The 27083-nt window shown below is 46.7% G+C and overlaps 2 protein-coding genes across 3 annotated transcripts in view; one reads left to right on the top strand and one right to left on the bottom strand.

Annotated features, from left to right (window-relative positions):
• Window positions 1-10533, bottom strand: part of CHTF18 (chromosome transmission fidelity factor 18) — a 314022-nt gene extending 303489 nt beyond the window's left edge. The window contains exon 1 of the mRNA XM_086940533.1: window positions 10363-10533. Within this exon, the coding sequence (XP_086796659.1) occupies window positions 10363-10450 (88 nt within the window). The 5' untranslated portion in view covers window positions 10451-10533. The remainder of the gene's footprint in view (window positions 1-10362) is intronic.
• Window positions 10534-10941: 408 nt separating this feature from the next.
• The window catches only part of RPUSD1 (RNA pseudouridine synthase domain containing 1), a 59849-nt gene continuing 43707 nt past the window's right edge, over window positions 10942-27083 (top strand). Inside the window, exon 1 of one of the 2 annotated variants that reach the window (XM_086940531.1) lies at window positions 10942-11053. The gene's annotated coding sequence lies outside the window, so the exon portion shown is untranslated. Of the gene's footprint in view, window positions 11054-11184; window positions 11282-27083 lie in introns of those variants that run through there. The other variant, XM_086940532.1, reaches the window with a different exon arrangement.

The raw sequence follows: 27083 nt of genomic DNA, 5'->3' as shown, positions 1-27083 counted from the left end.
TTTTTTTTTTTCCCGGAGCCATGTGCTCCACCAGCTGAATTTGATTCAGTAAAAAAACTGAATCAGCGATTTGCCCAAGGTACTCACTCAATAGGTACAGCGTCTGAGAGTTTGGCTTTATCAAAAAAGACAAAAATGTTTAGTTCATGCTCAGAGGATAAAGTGGACTGGCAGTTAGTAATACGGACTCGTTATGTTTAAAAAACCGAAAATATTAAACAGACTAAATCTGAACCAATTACATGTAATTAGAGGTTGGTAACTCAAGCATTAGCACATCCTAAAGTGGGTTAAGTAAACAAGGTAAATAAAGAAAAGGACGAAGTGAAGGGGTGCACAGCAAGACAGACAGTACCATCGCTCTTTGGTGGAGAAACAAATTGGAAGAGCGCAGTATCGCTGGGAAATATAAATAGGCCTGGAGATTAGGGAGAAACTTTTTTTAAAAATATATTTATATTTTTAATCAGTTTAAAGTAGAACGAACGAGGTATACTTAAAAAAAAAATACGTAGTAAAAGTAAAAAAAGAAAATGCAATGACTCAGGAAATAAAACTGACAAAAAATTAAACAACGCCAGAAGGGTTAAAGACGAAATATGTACATAAAGCAAACATTTTTTTACAATGAAAAGTAACGGTGAAACGTACCATAATGTAGAGCACCAGACAGGACCAGGGCTAAGCTTTGGCCCAAGACACAAGAATGAAAATGTTGCCCGAGTTACCACTGCTTATACTCGATGCATTTACTTTGTGACATCACTGTGTTTGTGAGGTCACGTGCCTGGAAGTGCTGCTATGGTGAGTGGTATTAAAGATGTACCAAATGAATGGCAAGGCCTGTAAATCAAGGGCAGTGTAAAACTTTACAGGCTTAGCTAAAATTAGGATTCGTTCGTTGGGGTACCAGCTCCCCAGGGGGCAGATGGAGTGATTGTCAAACGAATGTTGTGCTGACAAAAACAAAGTGGAAAACTGGACTATACTGTCCATGAACCAATTTGGACTTGCTTTAACGAGGCCCAGATGTATGAAGGCTCCCAGAAGTACTACAATCAACAGAACTTTCAGTGTGACGTGTTTAATGCAGCTGTGAAAATGTACAATAATATGTCACGTGCTCCTTTAAGTAAAGACCGGGATTCTTCAGACCATGTCTATTTTTACACCATTAAGAACCAGAGGTTACCTCATCTTGGCTACCTGACTTAACTTATTATAGAAACTGAATACAGACATGGTTTCTCTAATTTTCGCCCGAAACAAATATTGGAGGCGCTGACTTGTTTGATTCATAGCAGAAGTCAGAAGCAGGTTGATTTGTAAAACATATTATTAAGTTCTCCCTGTTGATAAACATAAAACATGGCTTCTAAACTCAGGATAGAGGAAAAAGGCTCCTAATCAGCAGATGGACAGCGATTAATTTTGAGAATAATTGGCTGACACTTTATTGTCACCTAGCGGTACACCTGAAGGATGGTGCGTAGCTTCACAAGGTGAATGTTGACAAACAAACCTCTTCAAATATGGGGGGACCACTCGACCCAGGTGGAATCCCATGTTCTTGCCTTGTCCTGGCGATTTCAATAACGTTAAGCACATTTGGACTATTGAACAATCTTAATCCCAAGCATGATTTCATCGACAAACAGCCACACCAGTACTTATTGGCCGGCTTCAGTTGAAAGACCCACTATAGAGGCTCATTAAAATGTGAGTCGCACATTAATGCTGTGGTTCCAGTGTGTGAGAGTGGCAGTAGCCAGCTGAATTGAATAATATCCACTTTCAATCATATCCCGAAATGTGAGCTCGACAGTCGTTCAGTTACTTCCCAGGGTGAATCCTGAAAGAAATGTGGCTGAATGATGCCTTTCACACCTCAAATGTCAATGAATTTTGTCATCCATCCATACTGGACTCCATCCTTGCATCATTTCATCTACCTTTCTCTACATCTTTTCTTCCATTGCCATCCATCCTTCCTTTTCTAAATCATCCACCCTTTTCTTCTCATGCTCCTCTCTCTATCTATTCATCCATCTTTCTGTCCATTTACCCTTCTTCCTTTTTTTACATCATCCATCCTTGCTCCTCCCACTTTATCCATCTTTCTGTCCATTTACTCCCACACCTATCTTTTGCGACATCCTCCTTTCCATCTATTCATCTTTTGCACCATCCAATTTCCTCATCTATTCATCTCTCCTTACCTTTCTCTCTTCCTTCTTTCCTTCTATGCTCTCTTGTTTCTTTTGTTCTGCTACCATAAATCCACATTATGTTACTTTCTTGAAGTGGTATTTATATTTCAAGACCAGTGTCTATCATCAAACTCAATGGAAACATAAACAGCGTTTCAAAGATTTTAAGTAATACACACTGCCCAGTGGCTCCACCCCCACTCAGGCTGCTGAAGTGTGGGGTTCATGACGCCCTGCTGTGTGACCCAGGTTCAGAAGTATATGAAATATTAACATGTGCGCAAACTGTGGGGGGTTCCACAGGTGTGAACTAAGGGCCATGTCTATGTGTCCCAGGGTAAGTATGGGTCGCTGTTACATTTGACTGTAATGTTGAGCAGTTCAGGTGCAATAACATTTTGTGCAGGATATATTTGTGAGAAATCTTGAAACAAGATGCAGCAAATTCAATGTTACACGAATAACCCAACAATGGTTTTTAATCTCTACTTTGCCCAAATGAGCTATCCTGCTTGGTGAATGTTTGACCTGCTTGAGATACTCACAATTTGACTCAGAATGACGTGATAGATTTCAATAAACTAATGGCTGGTATAGTTTGGGCTTATCTGGATTATTCTGCAAGGCCAGCCAAGAAAGCAGTATGGGTGCACAAAACCGTCATCAATACTACGACCCGCATTAACTAAGAGGAATGACTGGATCAGCAGCTGTCACAACAAGGTGGGAGCTTGTATTAGAGGAGTTTCCAACCCTAAAGAAATTAGCTCCTCTACATAGGGTCCTTTCATAGTTCTCATTTACCAGACAGCACAAGCTGTCTGGTTGCAAAAGACCTCTTTTGGGGATAATAAGAACTTACAGTGAGCTTTCAGCCCACCCGTTGCATTCCAAAGGATAACTTTATTATCACTTGTTTGCTTGCTTCTTGGTCAATGGCTTGCCGTCCTCTGCATGTGTTTTTCCCTTCCCTGGAGCATAGCCTCTGTACCATGCTTTATATTATTTTCTTCCACTGCTTACTTTTAGGGAACCACTTTTTTGTTTGGGCTATGAGAGTGCACTTGTTTTGCAGCTCTCATGTGCTGCTCCCCTGTGCTATGTGTTGGTGCAGTTCTGACCCCTCTTTTTCTCCTCCCTCTTCTCACTCAACTCCCGAACACTCCATGTTGTTCTCGCCATTGTGTTCTCCTCCCTCACCCTCTGCTGCTCTCACCCTTATGTACTGCTTTTACCCTCCTCCCTCCACCTGCTCCTCTCCGACGTTTGCCAAAACCACTGCAATCATCTATATTTTCCTCTATCACACTAAAAAAAAAAAAAAATCACAGACTCAAGTGGAGTAGTCTTCCATCTTTGATTGGCAAACATAAAAAGGGTGGCTGCATCAACAGTGGTCCTTCATAACATACTTCTTATTTGACAATGCTGTACAGCATTGGTAGCTTCACAGCATCTGAAAACAGCACCAGTAAAGCCAATATGTTCAAAGAAGTGAGACCTATTGGCTTTGCCAATGTTTGTTTATTACACGGTTCTATCAATTAGGCTTTGTTACATGAAATTATCTCCAATGGAAATAAAGTCTGGAAATGTGCTAGTAGGAATGAAATAACTGCATCGTGGTACTTTCAAGCAGGCATAACTTTGTAAAAAGCTGCATGGTCAAAATGGATAAGGAGGTCAATACTTTCTATTTGATACAACAATTTATTCTTGCAATTGGCAGGACTAGTAAAAGCCACACCATCTTTTCGCACTAGATTGCTAGTTCACATATTTTTACATAATCAGTTTCTAGCCATTCCTTACCAAAATTACCTTGCTTCAAATGTTCTGAACTATTTTAAAACGTTTCTTTATTCTCCAAGTGTGATACTTTCAAAAAGCATTATAGGGGTGTGCAGTAAGCCAGAGGTTACCTAGAATCACCAAAACAGCCAGGCAAGCCCAGATTGGTCTTGATCTTATAAATGCAGGTATCCCGAGAGGCAAGCACTCATTGGGAAGTGTTTGCTCTACAATTACCACAGTTATCCAAGTCAAAAGGAACTCAAAATGTGGTGCAAAAGGAGGGCTGTAGGAGCCAGATATAAATAGTTCATTATGGAAAATTATACAAGTTCAAAGGCCAGGTGAACTAACTCCCATAAGTACACAAGCGTTCAATAATCATTAATAAACAGAAATCATAACAAAGGATAAACAATAAGTGCCATACACAATATTCACATACACAAGGCCAAACCCTCCCCATAATCAACTAAGGAAATGAAATAAAGCACTTAATATCTCACACAACAGCTTCACAACATCCCCAAGAGAGAGTAGAAGACACACACCAAGATAGAACAGGAGATGCCACCCAAAGTTATTTCTGCAAAGTCAAGGGTCATAAAATTATTCGTTTAAAAAAATGAAAAAAAGTAAAATATGCTGTATTGAAAAGAGCCTCTGAAGACTTTCCCATTGGCATCTATCATACTACTAGGACATGTAGAACACTGAAGGGCTGTTTGTATTTCACATCAGACTCTATAGTTTGAGAAGAAATCTTTAGCTAAACCCCTTGGAATAAGGTAAACAGCAGAGATACGAAAAAGATGTAGGTTTGATGGATAAGGATCCTAAGTCAACTGTCAAAACAAATATGTGATAGCTCATTTATATAGATGACAGCAGCATGAGAAAATAAACATTACAGAACCAATGACTCGGGTTCACAAAAAAAGGCCTAAAAGACTTCAATGAGATATATAGAAATCTACAAAAACGAGTGGAGAAGAAAAAAAGAATAAATTGTCGAACCAACAAACAATTTCAAAGTAAACAAAGACATTTTTGTATTCTGTGCCTATGCACTACTTATGTAGGGGAAACACAGCCGAAAGGCAGCAGAAGAGTGCATAGGGTCAAATACAAAGTTATAGTAAACAAGTGATAGGAGGGGTAGCTGGTTTTGGAGAGTGGAAGTGTAACATTAATACATTGTGATGCAGAATCCTTAAGAGCTGAGTTGTCAGATCTTCCCTAAATCAAAGCAGGGATGGGACAGTTGTGAGGGACCTGGGATATCGCTCCGGGCCCTGGCTGCATAGAGGGAGAAAGCCACATGACCAAGTCATGTTAGAGGAAAAAAAGTAATGCAGAGAGCACCACTTCAGACGTACATCAGTCACGTACAGCAGATCCTCCAACCCCTACAAATAAGCGGTCCAGAGTTAACACTTGAAAGGTGGGCAACATCTATGGAGAACTTAAAAGAAGCTGAATTTATCACAAGATTTAACCTAGATGGAAGACTACTCAGAAAAGAATGTTATAATGTCAAATTAACAACTTCGGCTAACGCAGAGTACACAGACGCAATCTCCATTCCCACAAAAAGCATTTGTCAGAAAACGAATGCCACACAGAGGTCATCCAGAACATAGCAGTGCAATAGCAAACAAGCACTGGCAATGGAAATGGGTCTTGTTTTAAAGGATGTTATATGGTAATGTGAATCACTGACAGTAGATAGCATAGAAATGGATATATATATATATATATATATATATATATATATATATATATTTGTGTGGAAGCAAAGAACTGTAGAATAATATTAGTGTAGGTTAAAAGGTCAAGTGACACTTGCACTGTCAAGTCAGGCCTAAAACTTCATGTAGACTGCCCTCCTCCCGTCTGTGCTACTGCCAGAAGAAAACACCATAAGTTATCTAGTTATCTAAGACACTTTAACAGAATTAAAATGTCGTATGTGCCCCTGAAAGTTCAAACTCGGGCAGCTGGATAAATAAACAAAATGATCACAGCTTTGTGGAGAACAAGCACTTTGTAGTGGAAGCACAAAACATCTGCCCAATCAAATCATGAACCCCTTACTCCCAATGTGTGGGTTGAGCCAAACCCCTCTACTGGCGAGTCTCACATAATTGACTGGCAACATTTGTGGTGTCATGCCAGATCATAAAAATGGGAATAAAACAGAGGGCAGCACAACACAAATAATAACATACCTTTACATCAAATTACTTTTATCACTAAGACACAGAAACTTTCAGCACTAAAGCGAGGCTATTAAGCAGCAAAAAACATATGCACCATAAACAAGCACTTGCAAAGCAATTAGCCTGGCTTATAAATGGAAGTGGCTCTTAAGTCATTGATGGGTTGAGGCATTCAAATCAGTATCTGTCACTCATCCCTGCACTTATGCATCCACTTTTCCAGCCACTGCTTCATTCTTGCATCCACCCACTTACACAACCACAATAAAACACACACAAACAAACTCAACAACTGTTGAATGCAAAAATAAAAGAATAAAATTAGAAAATGAAACATGCTGCCACCAAACCATTGCGGGAATATACTTGCAGTAACGAAATAAAACTAAGCAGCTGGAGGCCTTCTTGCAATGGCATTTTACATATCATTTATTTGTTTTAAAGTTCCAGCGTAGCCACCATGTTTAAAACCAAAGCATTTGCATTCTTGGAAAGGTGAAACAATGATACACTATGAACAATACCATTCCATCATGGTCACTTAGTTTAGATGCAGTGGCAATGCAGGATGTGGTGCATTGTAAATTAAATGAATTGCAAACAAGCAAACTGTTAGCACTGTCTGAGGAGTAACAGTATGCTCTTAAGATTAGAATAAAAGAGGAAACAAAGAAATGAAAGGAGGCATATTAAGGGAGAACATTGAAAACTAGTGAACTTGCCCACAGCCTTGGAACTGAAGCACCCTCATTTTATTATGAATGTCCACTTATGATCGGACGAATTAGGTTACTTAGTCAAGAGAGCCAATTGATGAGGTGGGCTAACCCAGTGCCGTATGCTGTCAGTGATGAAAGCAGAATGTACATTACACTTATACAGACAAGTGGCAGAAGAGGGCCGACTCAAAGTGTACAAAAGAGACGCCGAGTGAGTGTGTACGTGTGCATCTCTCTCCAAACAACAGCCTTCCAATAAATCCTTACAGACAAAGAGGATGCCATGTGCTCTCAGAAGTTGCAGACAGTGGTGTCATTTGTTGACAACTGATTGTGGAGACAATGTAGTATATAACAACGCATTTCGGCAGAAAGCCTTGCTCACAGTTACCAATCAACATACCAACAGCGTAAAAATAGTGCTCACTGATAGTTATATCCAAACTACAAGCAGAGTGTCAGCTCAATATACAGAAGGTTGGTGTTATTTGATCACCATGTTGATTGCATAACTGTAATCGCCTGAATAATACTGGTCTGTAATAATTGTGTATTTGTATCAAGCAATAAAAAACAGATATATTTAATATCATGTGCAAATTGAAAATGTATACATAATGTATGCTGAGAAAGAAAAAAGAAACAAGCCAAGTCAGAGAACATAGGCTGGAAAAAGTAAAACTCTCTGCAAATACTGGGAACCATCTTGGAATGGGGAAGTCCCTGCAGTTACTACTTCAAGCCTAGTAGTACTTGAATGTGATTGACATGCCCTCTGTCTCATACCACTCAAATGACAACAATATTATATGTACTGTGCAATTTCTACACTTCCCGGGATTCAAAATGTCTAATTAATTGGACAAATCTTTGTACTCAATCTTCTACCCAATAGGGTAATTGTATGGCTATGATTGAAACATCATCATTTTGCTACCCTCTAGGGGGTTATAATTAGGAAGCCAAATGGACTATTGTATGACAGTGATCGCCACATGTCCATTTGTTGTCATTGTTATCTGAACATTATGGGGCTGATAACATGTTAATAACAAGCATGTGGTACTTGTCCTGTGTAATATGGGCTCTCTCCTTTTCAAGATGGCATTCACTACTTTACTTACAGAGATACTAATTTTATATCCACAATTGAAATTCATAAATCTGTTTGCCTCTGAGAGGGGTTGTAACGACTAAGCCAATTGGACCCTTGTATAATAATTATCACATCTAATTGTTGTAACCAGATAATATGGAAGAGATAGTTTGTCCATGATGTGCTACTTGGATAGTATAATACAAGGATTTTGCCTTTTCAAGATGGTGCCCACTTTTGCCAAGACTTTCATGCTATTCAACCTATGCTTGCTGACATGGTTTTTCTTTTTTCTTTCTCAACATACACTTATGTATACATTTTCAATTTACATGTCAACAGACACATCTGTTTTGTATTAATTGTTACAAACACACCATTCTTACAGACCAGCATTATTGAAGTGACTGCCATTACGCAATCAACATGGCAACGAAATAACAGTAAGCTTCTGTATAGCAAGCAGACACCATGCTTGTACTATGTTAATGTTTGTCATTGTGTATTCTTTGTACACAGCTGGTATGTTGATTGGTACCCGTGAACAAGGCTTTTGGCTGAAGCACTTCGGGTTACACGCTATGTTGCCGTCACCATGAATTGTCAATAAATGACCCCACTGTCTGCAACCTAGTGTATATGTGTTTTTTTTATTATTAGATCATGTGAGACAGCTAAACTGGTCAGGCCTTCCAAATAGATTCCACCAAGAATTATTACAGTGCAAATCATCAACCGCTAGAGATTGGCAAAGGGATAATCAACACCAAAATCCTTGCCTACAGAAAAAAATCTATGAGATTTCATTGTAGCAAAATACATGTCTGCAGGCTTAAACATGGTGCATGACAATCCACCATTAACGGCCTACTGTCTTTATCATAGGTGTTGTATAATAAATAATGCCTATTACCTTTGTCCAAACTTTTCATAAGAAACATGTCAAGCCTAGAGTTTCATCATTTGCTTGCAACCATAATGACCTTCGTACTGCTGTCCTGAGCATAAACTTAACCACAAGGCAAAAAGTGCAATACAAGCACTCTTTTTCACTGGAAGCATACAACTTCTTCTCAATCTAATGATACCAAGGTACTCAACATGTGGGTGGAGCCTAAGTGCCTCTCAGTAGAACTTCTGAAAGTTCATGTTCTGTTATCACATAAGGTCACACGATAGCTACGCAGTCAAGCGATACCTAGAAAAGATAACACTTTCATCAAAATTTGCCAATTCATCAAGGAACTGGCTCACAAGGAAAACCTGGACGCCAGTGATCCCATTACCAACAACGGATGCCTTGTTACAGGCCCAACAGAATGTTGGTGCACCGACGACTTGGAGGAGACATGGTGGCGTTTGTATATATTGAGATGGTAAGCATAGGCATCCAGGCAACAACATAGAAATCAAGTGTTTTGTCTGAGGGAGAGTCTAAGTCAAACAAGTGCTTTAACATAGCAGACATCTACCAAATGAAAAATACTGCAAATCCTTGCTGGAAGCAGTTCTTAATATGGAACTACATCTGCAAAACTTGGCTCACAAAATCTTGTCAGCACAAGGCCTTACTCTATTTGCATAGTCTTTCCAAGTACAGCAGCTTCGGGCTAGCATTACCTTAATACATGATGACATCAGCACAGAGTTAAGGACATTGAATTCACTTCATACGAAACAATGATGTAGTCATGCATTAGAAAGGGCATGACGACATCCCAGATGGTGCAGTGACCACAACATTGAAATCAACATAGTAGAATAACATCTAAATTATGGATGCAAGATTCGATTACTAATTTTTTGTAAAGCATGTAAATTACGAATGCAGCACGTATAACCTATTGAGTGTTATAGTAGGTGATGACTTTTGCCCGCCCCCCTGCCCCAAAAAAATATATGGATATGCTTCCTTTTTAAGGTAGCTAGGAAACAAAGTCAGGATAAGAATGTCAACATGGCCTGCGTTAATGTCCACCTACTATAAGATTATACATTTGTATTTATGTTCTTTTTAGTGCGCTAGCAGTGTCAGAACCAGGCATCTTAGACATGCTCATGTTGTTTGGAATGGTATCAAATGTGTGCCATGCAAAAGACAGCATGTCCTATGGCGATGTCATTCAGCATTATGCTATGGTAATCGTAGTAGAAGGTGGCATAATGACATTTGCCCAATTTGCAGCAGTGAGGGCAATAGATTAATGATGTGTTGTCATTCTGCCTACTCTGATGCATCGGGGCTGCTTATGTCACTGTATGCCACTTTGATGACGACATTGCGAAGTCACCATGCTTCCAGCACGAGACCCTCCTCTGCTCACCCTCCAACTCTGCCAGAGCCTCCAGCTCCGAAGCGAACTGGCTCTCGAAGTCATCGTCCTCCACTCCGTACAGATCATAATCATCCATGGCTGGGTGAGAGCCGCTGTCACGGCGCTTACTGCGCACGCGCACAGCTCATGCCTGCGCGAGTGCACACAACCAAAGCACCCGCCAAAACTCAAGCAATGAACATGGAAAGAGGGCTAGGCCATGGATGTACTAGAAGCTAACGTGAGTGTTGCGTGCTAATGCGGCCATATCAAACTGGGAAGTTTCGATGTACCGTCCACCGGAATCCTAGAAACGCTGAGTCATTGTTCAAATGCAACAAAAAAGGGCATTAGTTAATTATTATTCTAAATAAAAGTCTATGTAGAAGCGAAGCAAACTTGTTAGCGCTCTATATTAATATACACTTTTCATATTAGAACAATCCAAAAAAGAAATGAATGAATTCAATATTATTAAGATTTTGCTGTAACTTTTGCTCTTGCAAAACAAACATTTCAGAGCGGAAAGTGGCTATTTTATTCTCGTCCTTTTTTGATGTCGTTGAAAAGATTTTTTCGTTTGTTATTGCCCTCGATCGGTTAAGTCATATCCGTCCCGTGGCTCGTTGGTCTTTTCCTGGCTCGGACAGTTTTAAAGACATGTTCCTTCTCATTGACAGCGTGTATCAGAGGTTTTTCTGTGAGTACGAGCTTGTTATTGCTGTGTTGAGAGTCTTGTAGAAGTGCTTGGTTTCTCATTTAGACGGTATCTCATGTTGGGTAATCTTTGCCTGACCCTAACATGTCGGCCTCGGTGCAGTCCATTTGACTCTCGAGGCCAGTAGCTGTCAACGGGGATGCTACTGAGATCGCCCTAGCTTTTAGTGAAAATTAAAGATCAGTAGCGGTCGCAGACCAGCTAGAATTGGTTAGTAAATGAATGACGTTTTAGCATTACACAGGTACTGCTATGACTTTTATCCATATTGATACATTATCACTGCTGACAGTAGATTTACATTGAATTAAAATTGCATTTATTAGCTCTTACTACTTCGGACGAGACGTCGAGGACGTGCATTACGCCGGTAGCACGCTAATTCAGAACCCAAAGTTACTGTTTAATATAGGGTCTTTGGCTGTTGTTGATTATAGGCATTATTGTTATGCGCCCAAGCAAGCTCTTCCATACATTACCTCCAGCAAGGCTTTAAGTGGGGGCAAAAAACTGGGAGGGTGCTTTAAAAGGGGCAGGGCAAACCTCTTAAAGGGGTGTGGCCTGTCCAAGTAAGGACATGCAGCCTGATTCATGAAGTAAAATTGCGCCCGCAATCGCTGCGAAAATGCTATTGCGGGCGCAATTTACGTAATCGGCATTCAACATCAAAATAGCGAATTCGCTAACAAATAATAGAGAATTCGCAATAAAAATCGCAGAATCCCGGTAGGCGAGCATTAGCGAATCGGAAAATGCGACAAACCACGGATTCTGCGAAATAAATAGCGAAATCGCTATATAATCGCAATCGGCATTCATAAAAAATCGCTAATAGCGAAAAACCCAAGAATCGCTGTTTGCGCCGCGCAAATTAAGGACAACTCAAAGCAGGTGGTAACCATAAAAGCCATGAAAAAATTACATTTGAAAAACCGTTGGCCAATCACCAACAGGTTCAGGCCTGACCAATCACACATAAGGACTATCAGCAGCAGCATTTGGAGTGCCACAATGCCAGGAATGTACATGGTGGTGAGGCATCGAAGGCTACAGCGAGCAGCACGGAGGAGACGCAGGATCCAGGACAGGATTTTCCGCCAGCGGGTCACCTTGCTGGGCCAAACCAGAGAGCAGATATATGCAAAATACAGGCTGAATGGGGAAATGATAATGCAGCTAATACAGGACCTTGACCCCCTGATGCAGCACCCAACAAGCCGTACCAATGCGGTGCCTACACATGTGCAGGTATTGTGTAGCCTGCACCTCCTGGCCTCCGGGAGTTTCCAGGGGATAGTAGCGGCTGCTGGGGGGATATCCCAGCCCACCATGTCACGCTGCCTCCACACTTTCGTTGACGCCATGCTCACCCAGCTACACCGTCACATCACATTTCCCACGAGCCAACAGGAATTGGACTTGACCAAGCTACAATTCTACAATGTAGCCCATTTTCCCCATGTACTCGGATGCATAGACTGTACCCACGTCGCCATCTGCCCACCAGCTGCCACAGAGTATATGTTCCGCAATAGAAAGTCTTACCACTCCCTGAACATACAGATGGTCTGCAATGCTAAGTCATACATCACTGACATTGTTGCCCAGTACCCAGGGAGTACCCATGACTCCTTCATATTCCGGCACAGCGGCCTCCACTCACGACTGGTCAGGGGAGAGTTTGGGGAAGGACACCTACTTGGTAAGTACACTTTGTCGACAATGTCACATTGCTATTAAGTAACTGCGCAGCACAGCCAATCACCATCTGCTCCTCTCATTCAGGTGACAGTGGCTACACCCTCCATGAATACCTCCTGACCCCTTACCTCAACCCTGCCACACCCCAGCAACGGCGCTACAATGTTGCACACATACGGACAAGGAATTGCATAGAAAGGACATTTGGCCTGCTCAAGAGCAGGTTCCGCATACTGCACAAGACAGGTGGGTCCATGTATTACAGTCCAGCAGTGTGCTGCCGCATTGTGGCTGTCTGCGCAATACTACATAACATGGCAACCAAGCGCCGGATACCTGTCGACATCTCTGGCAGTGAATCTGAAGGGGACGACCGGCCACCTCCACATGTACGTCATGCCCGCGGACAAGATCCTGCGGAAGGACACAGGCGCCGCAACAACATTGCTACAAACTGTTTCTAGTGCACACATACAACTATCACAACACTGCACCCATGCATGACGAATGAAATAATGACATGAGTGTGTATGAAGTTTGACCTTTCTTCTTTAATGTTACATCACAATAAATTGGCCTTCAAGTATCAAATTGTCTGATGGGGAGTGTATTGCTCCATACCTCCCCATGCTGGGGTAGGGGGTTTGTAGGGGTCGACTGCATGGCCTCCCTCATAGTTTTACAGTCCTCAGCGATGTTGACGACGAGACGCCCCAAGTCGTCTCTCCGCATCCTGAGGGACGGTGTTGGCCCTACTTCCTGAAGTTGGCCTGCTGCTGCGGCGAGGTGCAGGCAACGGTGGTAAGGAGGCACTGCTGTTGGTCGACGCAGCCTCACTTGCGTCGTCACCCCCCTCTGCTTCTTCCTGGCCAGTGGCCTGTCTGCCAAGCACAGCTGCAGTGAGTAGGTCGAGTGGCCTGGCCACATCCTGGCAACACTGCACCATTTGGCCCTGCATGGCAAGTGACCGTCGTGCCAGCTGAGATGTGGCGTGGCCAACAACATGATTTGATCTAGTGTAGGCCAATAGGCGGGCCAGTAGTTGGCGGTGGCGTCGACGGGTCATGTCCTGCTGGGTTACAAGCAGCTGGTTGTTTTGTCTCACAGCTGCTGTCATCTGGGCAATATGTTGTCCGTTTGCCTGCATCTGTGCAAGCATTGCTGCCATGTGGCGTGCCTGCGTGCGATGCACCGCCAGCATGCGGCGTTCAATGACCAGGCCTGGGTCTGGTGTTTCTAGTGCCCTGCCGGTGCCTGCTGGGCCCTGGCGCTGCTGGCGCCTCAGTGCGCTGGTCTGTGACCTGGCACCAGGTGTGTGCCTCGTCTGCCTCCGAGGCGCTGGTGGTGGAGCCTGTACCACTGCTGTGGCGGCACGGGGTGGTGGTTGTGTTGGTGGTGGTGGCTGCACTGCAGTGGCTGCAGGGGTGGCCCTGTCGGCACGGGGTGGTGGTTGTGTTGGTGGTGGTGGCGGTACTGCAGTGGCTGCAGGGGTGGCCCTGTCGGCACGGGGTGGTGGTGCTGTAGGTGGTGCTGGCTGCACTGCTGGTTGCTGTGATGTGCCAGGTTGTTGGGAGGACTGTCCCTCACCCTCAGTGTCCTCCTGGCTCTCAGCGATGTGTAGCGCATCGCTGTCCGTGCTGGCTTGATCACCTGCACCTGTAATGTGAAAGGGTAAATGATTAATGTGATGTGTCTAGCGCAGGCAATGTTGACACATGCACGCAGCCTTGCTTTCCCTGACTGGGTTTTGGTTAGACTTAGCAATGAGTGCTCTGGCACTGTTGGGCTGACTGCGGGCTCATGATTACACTACAAGTACCACAATGCAATTGGGCTTTTTTGGTGAGCTTCGTCTGCATTTTTGGGGATGTCATGTTGCTAGTTCAGGACTTAAGGGCATTGTTAGGGGACTGGGTCGCAGTCGCATGGCACTTACCTTCACTTCGTTGTTGGCTGGGTCGAGAGGAGTCCAGCTGAACGACCCCCACGCAGGCTGCTGGCGCTATGGTGTCCTCGATCAGGTTCTCCAATGGGGTGTTAGGTGTGGCTAAAGCTTCCCCTCCACCGGTGCCCAATTGGTCCCCAAGCCTCACAGCAATCCGCTCCTTGGAACGTCCTCTCAGGTCGTACCAGCGCTTTTTGATGTCGTCAATGGAGCGCTGGGTGACACCGACAGAATTGACCTTGGCGCGGATGCGCTAGCAGATCCTGCGCTTCTCGGGCTCTGGCACCCTCCGAGAGTCTTTCCCAAACAGCTTGCCATAGTCCTTGCACACCCCCTCAATTACGTGCTCCAATTCAGCTTCAGAAAATTTCATTTTCCTCTTCCTCTCCTGCCCACTGCTCCCTGCTGCATCCTGGGACATGTTTGTAAACTTTCCTTCAGGCTGGGGTGCTGCAGGGTCTTGCTTTTGGAACTCCTCACTTTCCTGCTGCCACTCCCTGGCTCTGTGTTCCGTTTGTGGGTGTGGTGAGCCTACTTCCTGATTGTGATGTCGTCAGTGGGCTCGATATGCGACTTCCCGTTTTTGCGATCTCGCAGTTAGCGAGATCGCAATTTGCGATATCGCAATTTGCGATATCGCAATTTCGGCATGGGAAAATGCCGAAAATGCGATTATTTAGCAATTGCGGCTAGATCGCAATCGCCAATTGCGATCGATTTGCGAATCGCTATTTTTCCTCGCATTTTATCATGAATGTCATTCTGCGACTCTCAAAAAGCAAATCACTATTTTTCGCTATTTGCTAATCGCAAAATGGTAGCTTCATGAATCTGGCTGATGGTCTAACTCAAGATAATTAGCATTGTGTGCTTAAGAAAATCCCCTCCAATTATCCTACCTTCGGAAAACACTCTCTTTAAAGGATTTTTCTTCCTCCTACAACACGGCTCACCTTGCATGAAGTCTCCACTTCTCAGTAGTGAGCAAAATGAGCATGCGCACATCGATGTGCATGCTATCACTGCAGTTAAAAAAAAAAACTGAAAACGGGCTACCTTTGCGAGGCCCGAAAACAGAGCCCGATAGAGACCCCTGAAAATAACTGCTGGTGCTCAGACCGACCCACTTAAAGCCCTGCATCCATCCATCCATCCTAAGCACTGCGCCATCCAACCATCTTTCAATCCATCCATACATTCCTACCTACATACATACATCTGTCCCAGCACCTATCCTAAGCATCTATCAGCCCACCGCCTATCCTAAGTAATGATCCATCCATCCATCCATCCATCCATCCATCCAGCCAGCAATTCATTCATTCATTCATTCATTCAGCCATTCATTCAGCCATCCATAAATCCATACAAGTGTCCCTGGACCTAGAGGGGCGCTAGAGGGCGCACAAGCTGAATGGCCGCACCTTCGTGAGGCTCCAGCAGCCTGGCATAAAAATCCGACATTGATCCTCTTTCCCCTGCTCCCACCCGCCCGAAAATCCCCACGGAGGGGCAACAAGTGCCACTGCACACTCGGTGCGACTTTGAGGGCTCTACCCCCTTGGGCTCAGAAGTTACAGCCAGCGGAGCCCCCCGGCCGACGTGTGTCCTGACGCGTCGGAGCCTGCACTCGGCTCCTGGGACTACGCGAGCCCGAGGCTCGCCACGAGGCCAGCAGGCCGGCCGAGCTGGACGGGCGGCGCAGCCAGTACTGGTAGAGGGAGCGACATTGGCACACCGTCCGAGAATCCGCGGAGGAGACCCGCAAGGCAAGTGCTGCATAAGACGCGGGGATAGAGGTGGTGCGGTGCTCCCGCTGGTTCGCCCTGTTAACCGCACCTCTGCTGTTGCAATAGGCGCGCTCTTCCAACGCCATATTAGACTGCCGGCGCGTACCTGCAGTGTGGCCGGGACTTACAACGGCTCGATCCTACCCTTGCTGCGCACAGACTGAATAACCTATTTTTGCCGCAACTCCAAATTGGCTGAACGCTCCAACAGCTTGGTGCTCCTAGATGTAATCTCGAGGCGCTACATTTTGGCTGGTGCTCTTGCGCCTTTGACCGCGATACCATCACACGCCCGAGCTGCGCTCCACCTCACAGTGGGCCGCCCTGAAGACACCCGCCACGCTTCCCCCTCTGCCTAGCGACACGTTTGGGGCAGGGGCACCACTGCACTACGCTGAGTCGAGGGGAGGTGTTATCCCTCAACTCACTCCTCTCCAGCTGAAGTGGGGATAGCGCCGAGACGCGGCAGCTCTGTACTTCCCATTGCCGACATGGGGAAGCCGGACAGTCGCCAACCCAGGCTACAGTTTGAACCCACGTCGCAGAAAAAGGCGACACGACACACGGGGGACGCAACACAACCCCGGAGCCCGGTAACGGAGGCCTCAACGTCAACCCCTCCGGCCCCAGATATAGCCACCATGCTGCAAGAGATGCGCCAGGGCTTTGCAACGGTGGTTGACAAAGTGGATAGACTTTCCTCTAGAATGGATGGTATAGTCCAGAAGATGGATATACACGAAGAGCGCATAACTGAGGTGGAGCGCCGGATATCAGAAAACGACGACACCACGGCGGCGCATAACTCCCGACTTGCTAGAATGGACAATGTGTTAAGGGTGATTGCCGCCAAAAATGAGGAGTTGGAAGCGAGGAGTCGGCGGAACAACATTCGCGTCACGGGCATTCCAGAATCGACCAACACGGGGAAGATGGAGTTGTACATAGAGAAGCTACTTACTGCAGCAGTGGGGGCAGAGGCTCTTTCGAACCAATTTATTGTGGAGCGCGCTCATCGCTCCGTTGGACCTCAGCCCAAACCTGGAGCCCCGCCACGACCCATAATTGCGCGCCTACTCAACTATCAAGACCGCGATGCGGCGCTGCGAGCAGCCCGGGCGAACCAAAACCTTACGTATGATGGAGTACCTTTCTCCATATACCCTGACTTTACCCCGGTGGTTCAAGAACAACGGCGTAAGTTCCTTGTGGTCAAGAGGAAGCTTCGGGACCTGAACATTGATTATGCCCTTTTGTACCCGGCCAAACTGCGAGTCACCCACCAGGGCACGCAACACTTCTTTCTCAACCCCCAACAGGTTGAGGACTACCTTAAGACTTTGCCTAAACGACATAGACGACCTGCGGAAGCTGAAGACTTACATGCATCTGGTCCCGAATAATCGACGGATGGCTTTGTGTTATTCTTGATCCCGCACTCGACTGGATCGTCCTCAATCCCTCACTGCACAGGGGGTCCCATCCTTCTCTGCAGTGGCTACGACTGCCCCTGGGATGCCATGGACGGGTGCTGGACTGCAGGTGGTAATGTATGCCAGGCCCCCACCCCCTTACTCCCTCTCTACTCGGGATGGAGACACTGAGGGTGGACTTGCACGGAGTGGGAGGACTGGGGGTGGTAGAATGTGCACCTCGGATGGCCCCTACTGGGTGTTCCCCAATAACATTGACTCTTGTTTACTTTTGTTGGTTGTTTCTTTGCTTTGTTTTGGTATATGGGTGGGGGGTGGGCCTGGGGTACTGGCGAGATGGGGAAGCTTCAGTGGGTGGGGGTGGTGGACTTGTGGCCTGGCGAGACGAGAATGCAATGGGCAGGATATGGCTCCCTTTAGCAGAGCCGGGAAGGTTTGTCCTACATGGTTGGTTGCTGGGGAATGTTTTTCTTTCTACAGGTCCTGTCCTTTTGTTGGGACTCTCTGGGGGGAGGCGGGTGAGGGGTCGAGTTGGGGGTACTGTTGGGGTTCAGTTTATAACATGTGCATTAGGTATCTTGAACTCACTGCTCCGCCTTGTGGGGGGCAACTTGGTTATGGCCGGGAGATGAGGGGGCGGGATGTGTGTGGTGTGCAGTGTCCGTGGCTGGGACGTGACACATGTAGTGAGGGTGCTCCCTCAGTGTTTAGACTCCTGCTCCCTCTAGGTGTCACCGGGCGGGTGCGATTTGGCGATGGCCTGTTTATCGCTGATGATGACGGGGCCGTTATACACACTTTAATCCTGCACACATTTATTCAAGACTATACATGGGTGACACACGCTTAAATGTGATTACTTGGAATGTGAGAGGGTTGGGGGATCATAGGAAAAGGAGACAAGTATTGAGCTACCTTGATCGCCACAAAATTCACATTGCTTTCCTACAGGAAACGCATTTTGCGCCCCACAGATCGAACGCCTTTGGACGTAGATTGGCTTCATACACGGTCTTCGCTAATTACTCCTCATATGCGCGGGGTACGGCCATTCTGATTAAGAAGACTACACCTTTTCAGCTGGCTGCCTCCAGGGCTGACCCTCAGGGGAGGTATTGCTTACTGTGGGGTAGGCTGGGGCGTATGGCAGTGACGCTAGCATGTTGTTATGGGCCTAACATAGATGACCCACAGTACTTTACTGCTTTATGGGCTGCGATAGTGGAGACGGGACCGCAACACCTCATATGGGGAGGAGATTTCAATACAACCTTGCACCCCCCCCTGGATAGGTCACACCCCGCCCCCCACCATTACACTAACGGGCGAGAGGTCCTTAAAGCAACTGTTGCCAGTAATAATCTTATAGACGCCTGGCGTTCACACTGCGGGACTAGGGTACACATTTCACAGCGCAGGCTAAGTCATGGGCACGGCTCGACTATTTCCTCCTGACCTCACACCTTTACACGACACTGGTTCACGTGTCACACCTCCCCAGAACATATTCCGACCACTCCCCCGTCTTTATTACATTGACCGGCTCTGAACTGGGGCCCCCAGTGACGGCGTGGCGTATGCAACCCTCTATGTTGTTAGACTCGGAATTCCAGGAGGGGCTCCGGGAGGAATGTTGGGATTTCTTTAAACATAATAAGGACTCTGTCCAGGACGTTGAGACCATATGGGACGCCTTTAAGGCCACGCTCCAAGGTCTCTGTATTTCGAAAGGCTCCGGGGTACTCAAGAGCATACTGAATAGATTACGCACTCTGGAGTCTGACCTGCAGAGTGCAGAGGAAAGCCTCAGAGCAAAGCCTGAAAATTCAACCCTCGCTGCCATACGGGAAAAGCTGTCGGAATACTCAGAGGAGGCTGCTCGAGAGGTGAAGTTTAGGAACAAGTACTGGGTGGCCAGACGATATGGGGAGGGTGAGAGACCTGGGAAGGCCCTGGCGGCAACGGTTAAGCTCATGCGCTCGCCAACCGTTATACTGGAACTGGAGATTGCTGAAGGGCTAGTACTCAGAGACACCACGCAAATCCTGAATGAGTTTGTGCGACACTATGGTGCGCTGTACTCCTCTAGCAGGACTAGTGAACTTACACTGGACGATTATCTGGCGGATGTGTCCTTGGGGTGGCTGAGCGACGCACAGAAAGCCTTTTTGAGCGCCCCGTTTGAACTAGATGAGGTCAGAGAGGCTATCATGCATATGAAGTCGGGTAAGGCCACCGGGCTGGATGGCATCCCTATTTTATTTTACAAAACGTATATTGACTTCATGGCGCCAGTGCTGCGGGAAGTCTATGAAGACGCGCTGGAGGTGGGCCACCTCCCTGCCTCCATGAGAATTGCACTTATCACGTCCCTACTCAAGCCAGGTAAATCCGCTACAAGCTGCGACTCCTATAGAACTTTATCCTTGTTAAATTGCGACGTGAAAATTCTTGCCAAATTGATTGCAGCGCGCATCAGCCTCCTACTTCCTGATCTGATACTTCCAGACCAGGCCGGATTTGTCCCTGGAAGGGCGACGTCGCACAATCTCCGTACCTTTTTCTCGGTCTATGACTCAGTCCACGAAGACCTCCCAATGGGAGCCATTTTTTTAGACGCCACCAAGGCGTTTGACTCGCTCGAGTGGGATTATGTGTTCAAAGTTCTTGAGCGAATGGGCTTTCCGCTTATATTTATCTCCTGGATTCGATTATTATACACACATCCAGTGGCCAGGGTCCTCATCAATGGAAAACTGTCTCCGGAATTCCCGATCTCCAGGGGGACTAGGCAGGGCTGCCCCCTTTCCCCACTCCTGTTTGCTATAGCCACTGAACACCTAGCTGCTAAACTACGTCAGCATCATCGAGATAGTGCACTACGCTGTTTTCAGAGACAGATACTTATCTCTATGTATGCTGATGACATCACTCTTTATGTTCGCCACCCAGGCGACAACCTGCATCCAATACTCAGGGAATTTATACGGTTTGGTGCCCTTTCGGGAGTCCAAATTAACTGGAATAAGTCGTGCATCTTCCTGCTTACTGCCTCGACACACCAGTTTCCGCTTGAGTTCCCGCTTGCTTGGTGTGAAGGTGATTTTAAGTACTTGGGTATACATGTGGAGAAAGATAGAGAGGCGTTGATTCGTGCCAATTATGGCACAGTGATGGATAAGATAAGTGACAATATCTCCAGGTGGATCACACTCCCCCTTTCCATGGCCGGGAGGGCCTCATTAGTTAAAATGGTAATACTCCCTCAGCTTTTGTATCTCTTCCTGAACATACAGTTTCATCCCGGACCCTATTTCTTTCCGCTGCTACGCTCGGAATTGCTCCGACTGGTGTGGGGTGGGAAGACACCCAGGCTCAAGTGGGAGGTCATGGTTCGACCATACTCACAAGGGGGCTTTGGTGTTCCGGATTTCGAACTTTATTATCGGACTGCTCAGGCCCACTATGCATACTTCTGGGTGCGTCAGCAGAGATATATGCCTCAACTGGCGGCTGAACACTGGTTGGCCCACCGACCCCCATTGAAGGCGCGTTCTATTCCCGGATTGAAGGCAGAGACAAGACTCCTAACACGGTGTCTAGTACTGTGACGGCGTGGAACTCCATCACTTTGCGTCTCGACCTACACTTCCTGTATGCTCCACTGTTACCACTGACCTACCACCCACAGCTCCCACTCCTACAGGAGGCTGGCTTTCAAAAATTGCTGAAAAAAATCCATGTCACTACATGGGGGGACCTGTATCGTAATGGCACCTTTCGTACCAAGGACCAGCTATATGAGGGCATACAACCGACACCTCTAGACCTGTTTTACTATATCAGGCTCAGGCACGGGCTGCAGGCCATCACACCTGCCTTCCCACACGAGCCCCCAGTGCTTTTTCCCCTACAGAACCTACTACTTCACAACAATCCCAATAAACTGGTGTCCACACTCTATAAATCTGTCCGTGCCAACATGACTTACGCTGCTCTACCTGCTAGGGACAAATGGGAACAAGATCTGGCCATGACCCTTACGGACAAACAATGGGAATTCTGCTTACAACAGACCGAGCGCATTTCCTCTAACAGCCGTTATAGGATAATTCACTATAAATTCCTACACAGACTATACCACACACCGGCGCGCCTACACAGATTCCAGCTGAGGCCAACAGACACATGCGACAAGTGTGGGGCTCCTGGGGCTGACTTCCTTCACCTTGCGTGGGGGTGTGCCGAGGTGAGCCACTACTGGATCCAGGTATTTCAAGCACTGTCCAAAATGATACACATGACGGTGGACCCGTCCCCATTGGTGGCTCTGCTGGGGTATGTTGAGCCTCTCCAGGCGGCTCACCGCAAATATGTGGCACTGGCTATGCTTCTGGCTAAACGCAGGATGGCCTGTAGGTGGGGGAGGGGAAGGGCACCCACGTTTAAAGATTAGATGAGTGATATGGTGTACTGTCAAGAACAATTGCATACTTATTCCGAACTGCTGCCACCTACTTCTAGGCCTACTGACATTTGGGCCCCATTGCAATGTTATTTGATAACTGACCCCCTGGAGGGTGACAGCGCTTGAGGTTAAGATGATGAAACGTTACAGTATTGTTTTTTGGTCCTGAGTTGAAGGTCCCGGGCTGACCTTATGCGGTCTGGAATGATGTATTTATTGTCTCCCCCCCCCCCCCCATTTCTATAATGTCTGTGGATTGCTCGTACTCCCACGATATTTCCCGGGCGTCTCCCGGCCTAATACCTTCGGTGATGGGACACACCATTACTACGTTTGTGGACTCATGGCTGTGCCGACTGCATGCCTCACACGGACTGTTGTGACTTCTCCAGCGCCTGGCTTGCGCGCCCCCCCCCCTGGGTTCACCGAGATACTGCACATGTTAATGTTGACCAAAAATAACAAAAAATGCAAGACACATTGATTTAGCTATGTTGACGCTGCACTTGTCACTTGGATGATACTGGTTTGCGCGATTCTGTTCGCACTGATATACTTCTGTCACTGCTTGTCCTGTATATATGCATTGATAGCGGCCTGCCTCCGGGTTGTTGGCGTGACGCTGTGTGATCCTGACAATGCTCAATAAATGTTTTGCACCAAAAAAAAAAAAAAAAGTGTCCCTGGACCTATCCTAAGCATCTATCAGCCCACATGCTTATCCTAAGCACTGTGCCATCCATCAATCCATACGCCCATACATCCATTTTCCCAGAACCTATCCTAAGCGTCTATCAGCCCACCCGCCTATCCTAAGTACTGGTCCATGCATCCATTCCTCCTTCCATCCAGCCATCCATTCATCCATCTGGCCATCCATCCACTTGACCTTTATTCACCTATCCGTCCTTCTTTCCGTGCACCCTCCGCCCCGATCCTAAACACCCCATATTATACTCATCCACCCACCCTCTTAATGGGCCGAAAAGGCTGGTGATAATCATGACAGGCAGATGTTTCTGATAAAGAACAAGAAAGCTTTCAAGTTGTTTTTTGTGGACCATAGTTCACCACCCTTCTCCATGGTGATTTAAACAAAGGTTGATCTCGCGAAAAAAATGTAAACCAGCATTTCAGTGCAAGAGCCTAATTCAGAAACATAACCTTTTGTCCATTTCTATATAGGAACATTGCTTTAAATTGTCCGTAACTGATAGATACTGAATGCCTGTAGTTCTTACATTTGAGAGAGTATACAAAAGCGCTAATTTGGGGAGGTGAGAACCTGCCCTTCTATATTTCCATGTGAAGCACAGTATAGGAATAGAAAGGTAATTCCAAAGCTACTATCTTCATATTAAATAGTGGGTGTGAGAACTAAGTGAGCCAGGCTAAGCGTGTGTTTTTGTAGCACTAAAACAAAACACTGTGAAAAGTCAGATCAGGGTCGTGCTGGAGTTGGCTGCCTGTGGTCGTCTCCAGAGGCACAACTAGATCCAAATTTCGGGGAGGCTAATTCTTCCAGGAATAGGCAGAGTGGGGATGCAGGGGCTCTAAAAAGGGGTGCAAAAGCACAGAGGCTCATTTACAAGCAAATTGTCTTTTAAAAACCTGTGAAGTACTCTGGTGCGGCTGTGTGTGTGCTCCCGGGAAGCTGTCTCAGCCCGGGGCAATGGGCGTTGCGCGCCTGGGGGTCTCTCTCCTAATCATCCCACGATGATATTGCTCCTGCGCTGCAAAAAGAGAAGGGAAATCCTAAGAGAAAATGGCTCTCTTTAAAGGATTTCCCTTCCCCTACAACGCGGTTCACCTAGCATGACTTCTCCACTTTTCAGTAGTGAGCGATGTGCATGTTCTCACTGCAGTCAAATAAAAAAAAGAAAACAGACTACCTTTGCGAGGCCTGAAAATAGAGCCTGATAGAGACCCGTGTTGAGGCCCCCTAAAAGTAACTGCCGATGCTCAGACCCGGACCACTTAAAGCCCTGACCTCCAGTTTTGTGGTTGTTTAAATTAATAGGAGTTTGGTTTCATTATTATTTGGGGAGGAGGGCGGCGTATGTCAATTCATGCAGATGGTAAGTAAGTCATTTTATTTCATATAGTTAATTAAAACTGTTACAAATTGTGATAAAAAAGCATTGATTTGTCAAAAACCATGAGAAAAGAAAAATAAAATTTGGGGAAAGCCCGTTTTACAAGATTCAACGTTGTTCAGCAATACTCTTTGAATAAATGAGTTCTCTGTTTAGTCCATCTTTTTACGTATGTCTTAAATCGTGTGCTAAAATCATAGGCAGTATTGTGACATCACAATGCAATACTGTCGCTCGTTTTGGCAGTCATCCACTTTCTTTGTAGAGACAGTGTGATAAAAGTGCCAATGCGCGGGGTTCCTCTATAGCGTTGCTAGAATCATGTATTTGTCAGAGGTGCTAAGTGTGCCGAAGTCATCAAATATTCAACTGAAATTATGTTCAAAAGGCAAATGTGGCCTGCATGTTACAACCTCCTGTTATTGGTCTTCTGTTACAGGGTTTGAAGGTTTTGTGCAAATAGCTGGTGTGGTTAAAGTCGTATACGAGTGACATGTATACTTGTCGTTACTTGTAGTTATGCTACTGCAGTGTACCTGTGAGCACTATGAGTTTGGTTTTAATAAAAGTTGGTTGACTTTCTGCAGAAATCTGGCTGCCCTGCATGAGATCTGCAATGACAGGCTGTTTAATAGTAGCATTAAGGCCGATCGACAAGCTCTAACTTGGGAGGAGCGGAGTGCATGAAGTAGGTAATGCCTTCTCGAATGGTTCACAACTGGGCAGATGCAAACCAGGTGTAAAAGGCATTACCTCCTCGTCCTGGTCTCCCCGTCCCATTCCTGATACATGAGCAGCTAGTCTGCTCCACAGAAACCCCTACCTAGCTGAGCTGTTTGCACTTCCCCCTAGGATGACGTCACCATCACGTGACTATAAAGGGGGAAGTGCATCCATTAATCATCCTGTTCTTTTTTTTCTGCGAACGCAGTTGCCTGTTACCTGGCTGTGCTGGAGGTTTGCCTTCTTGTGGGTAAGTTTCTTTTGGCTTTTCTGTTGTTTTTCGGTGGCCTGCTTTAGCGGCCGCCCTTTGTGTCTTTTATGCTATTCCCCCCCCACCCCCCCCCCCCCGCGCTGCCTGGTATTTCATTGCCAGTGGTCTGTGCTTTTGAATGCGCGGCTCGCGTTAGCGGCCGTTTCTGCCTCTCCTCGCTCACCTTGTTTGCTGGGCCTGCTTCAGCGGCTGTTTCCTTGGTGTTGGCAGTCCCCGATAGGCCCTGCTTTAGCGGGCGGGGGTTTCTGCTTGTGGAGGTTGTGGTGCACTGGATTTTCTGTGCTTTTGGGGGGGGACGGGTTTGGCGTTTGGCTGGGTTTTTATTATTCTGGCCTCCTTTTTCCTGCACTCGTGTGAGTCCAGGTCCTCGGGACTTTGCGTCCTTTGAATGAGGTCCTTCCTGGCTGCAATTTGGTCCTTGCTTCTGCCTGCTTTTAGTGTTTGAGCCTGGACTGGTTGCTGTCGTGGATTCAGGGGCTTCTTCCTCTGCTACCCCTCTTGTTGCCCTGCGCCTCCTTATTGATGTGGCTGTGGCTGCTGTTTTCCTGGCTTGGGTCGCGGCTGGACCTCCTCCCGGGGTGCCTCGTGTCTCTTTGATTCCGCAGGCTGCTGCTGAGGATGTCCATGGTCCTGTTGATGAGGGGGGTGTACGTGGTTTGTTCAGGGTGCTGAGCTCGCTGGACTGTTCACCCATGTGCGGTCCTATTTGGGCTTTTTCTCCTCCGGCGGAGACTGTCTTTTTTACGCAGTGTGTCCTGCCTGCTCCTGACTTTTTTCCTTTGCTCGAGGCGGTACGCTATGTGCTGTCTCGCGTTTGGAAGGAGGTGGTCATGCCTTCTTTTCCTCATTTCCTGTCCCGGCATTGCCTTCTTGGGGGTTTTTGCTACTGAGTTCCCTCAGGCTGTGCAGGTTGTGGATTTGATGGCTGGCCTTTCCTCTCAGGGTTTAGTAGTTTCTATGTACGCCCTTCCTGCGGATGCTATGGATATGCGTGTTGATGGGGCAAGGTGGCATTCCTATGCTGCTTCTATAGTTTCTGTCCGGGCGGATACGTATTCTTCCTATGTGGTTCAGTCGCTCCTTATGGATTTCCTGTCCCTGTCTGTTTTGCTGAAATGTCGGCGAGGTTACCGCGCCTCTTTTGTCTCTGATGGAGTTGCAGGTGCATTACCTGTGCATTACCTGTCGGACTGCTTCTGGCGCTTCCATCGTTGCCAGTCGTCGTATTTGGATGCATTCCTGGTAGGGGGATTCTTCCCTTGTGTCGGTCCTCCTTTTGTTTCCCTTTGTGGGCTCCAGGGTGTTCGGTCCTCAGCTGGAGGGTATGGTCGATCAGTCTGCTGGGATCCGCAGGCTCTTGGCTCCGGTCCGCCCTCCTTCTCGGGGTCGTGGGTTTGGTTACCATCACGTTTTGGGCGTCCTTTCGGGCTGGGATCGGGCCAGGGGGCCCCTGGAAGTGCCAAGCCCCGCTCCACTGCCGGTGTTGCCACCCCCGCTTCCTCCTCTTCTCGGTGACTGTCTGCCTTTGCCGGTTGGTGGTCGCCTCCAGTCCTTCCGCGCCCAGTGGTTATCGGTTCCGGTTGCC

Source organism: Lissotriton vulgaris, chromosome 10 (assembly GCF_964263255.1).
Source record: "Lissotriton vulgaris chromosome 10, aLisVul1.2, whole genome shotgun sequence".
Lineage (NCBI taxonomy): Eukaryota > Metazoa > Chordata > Amphibia > Caudata > Salamandridae > Lissotriton > Lissotriton vulgaris.
Note: the sequence above shows the minus strand (reverse complement) of the source record. Positions and strands in the feature narration are given on the sequence as shown.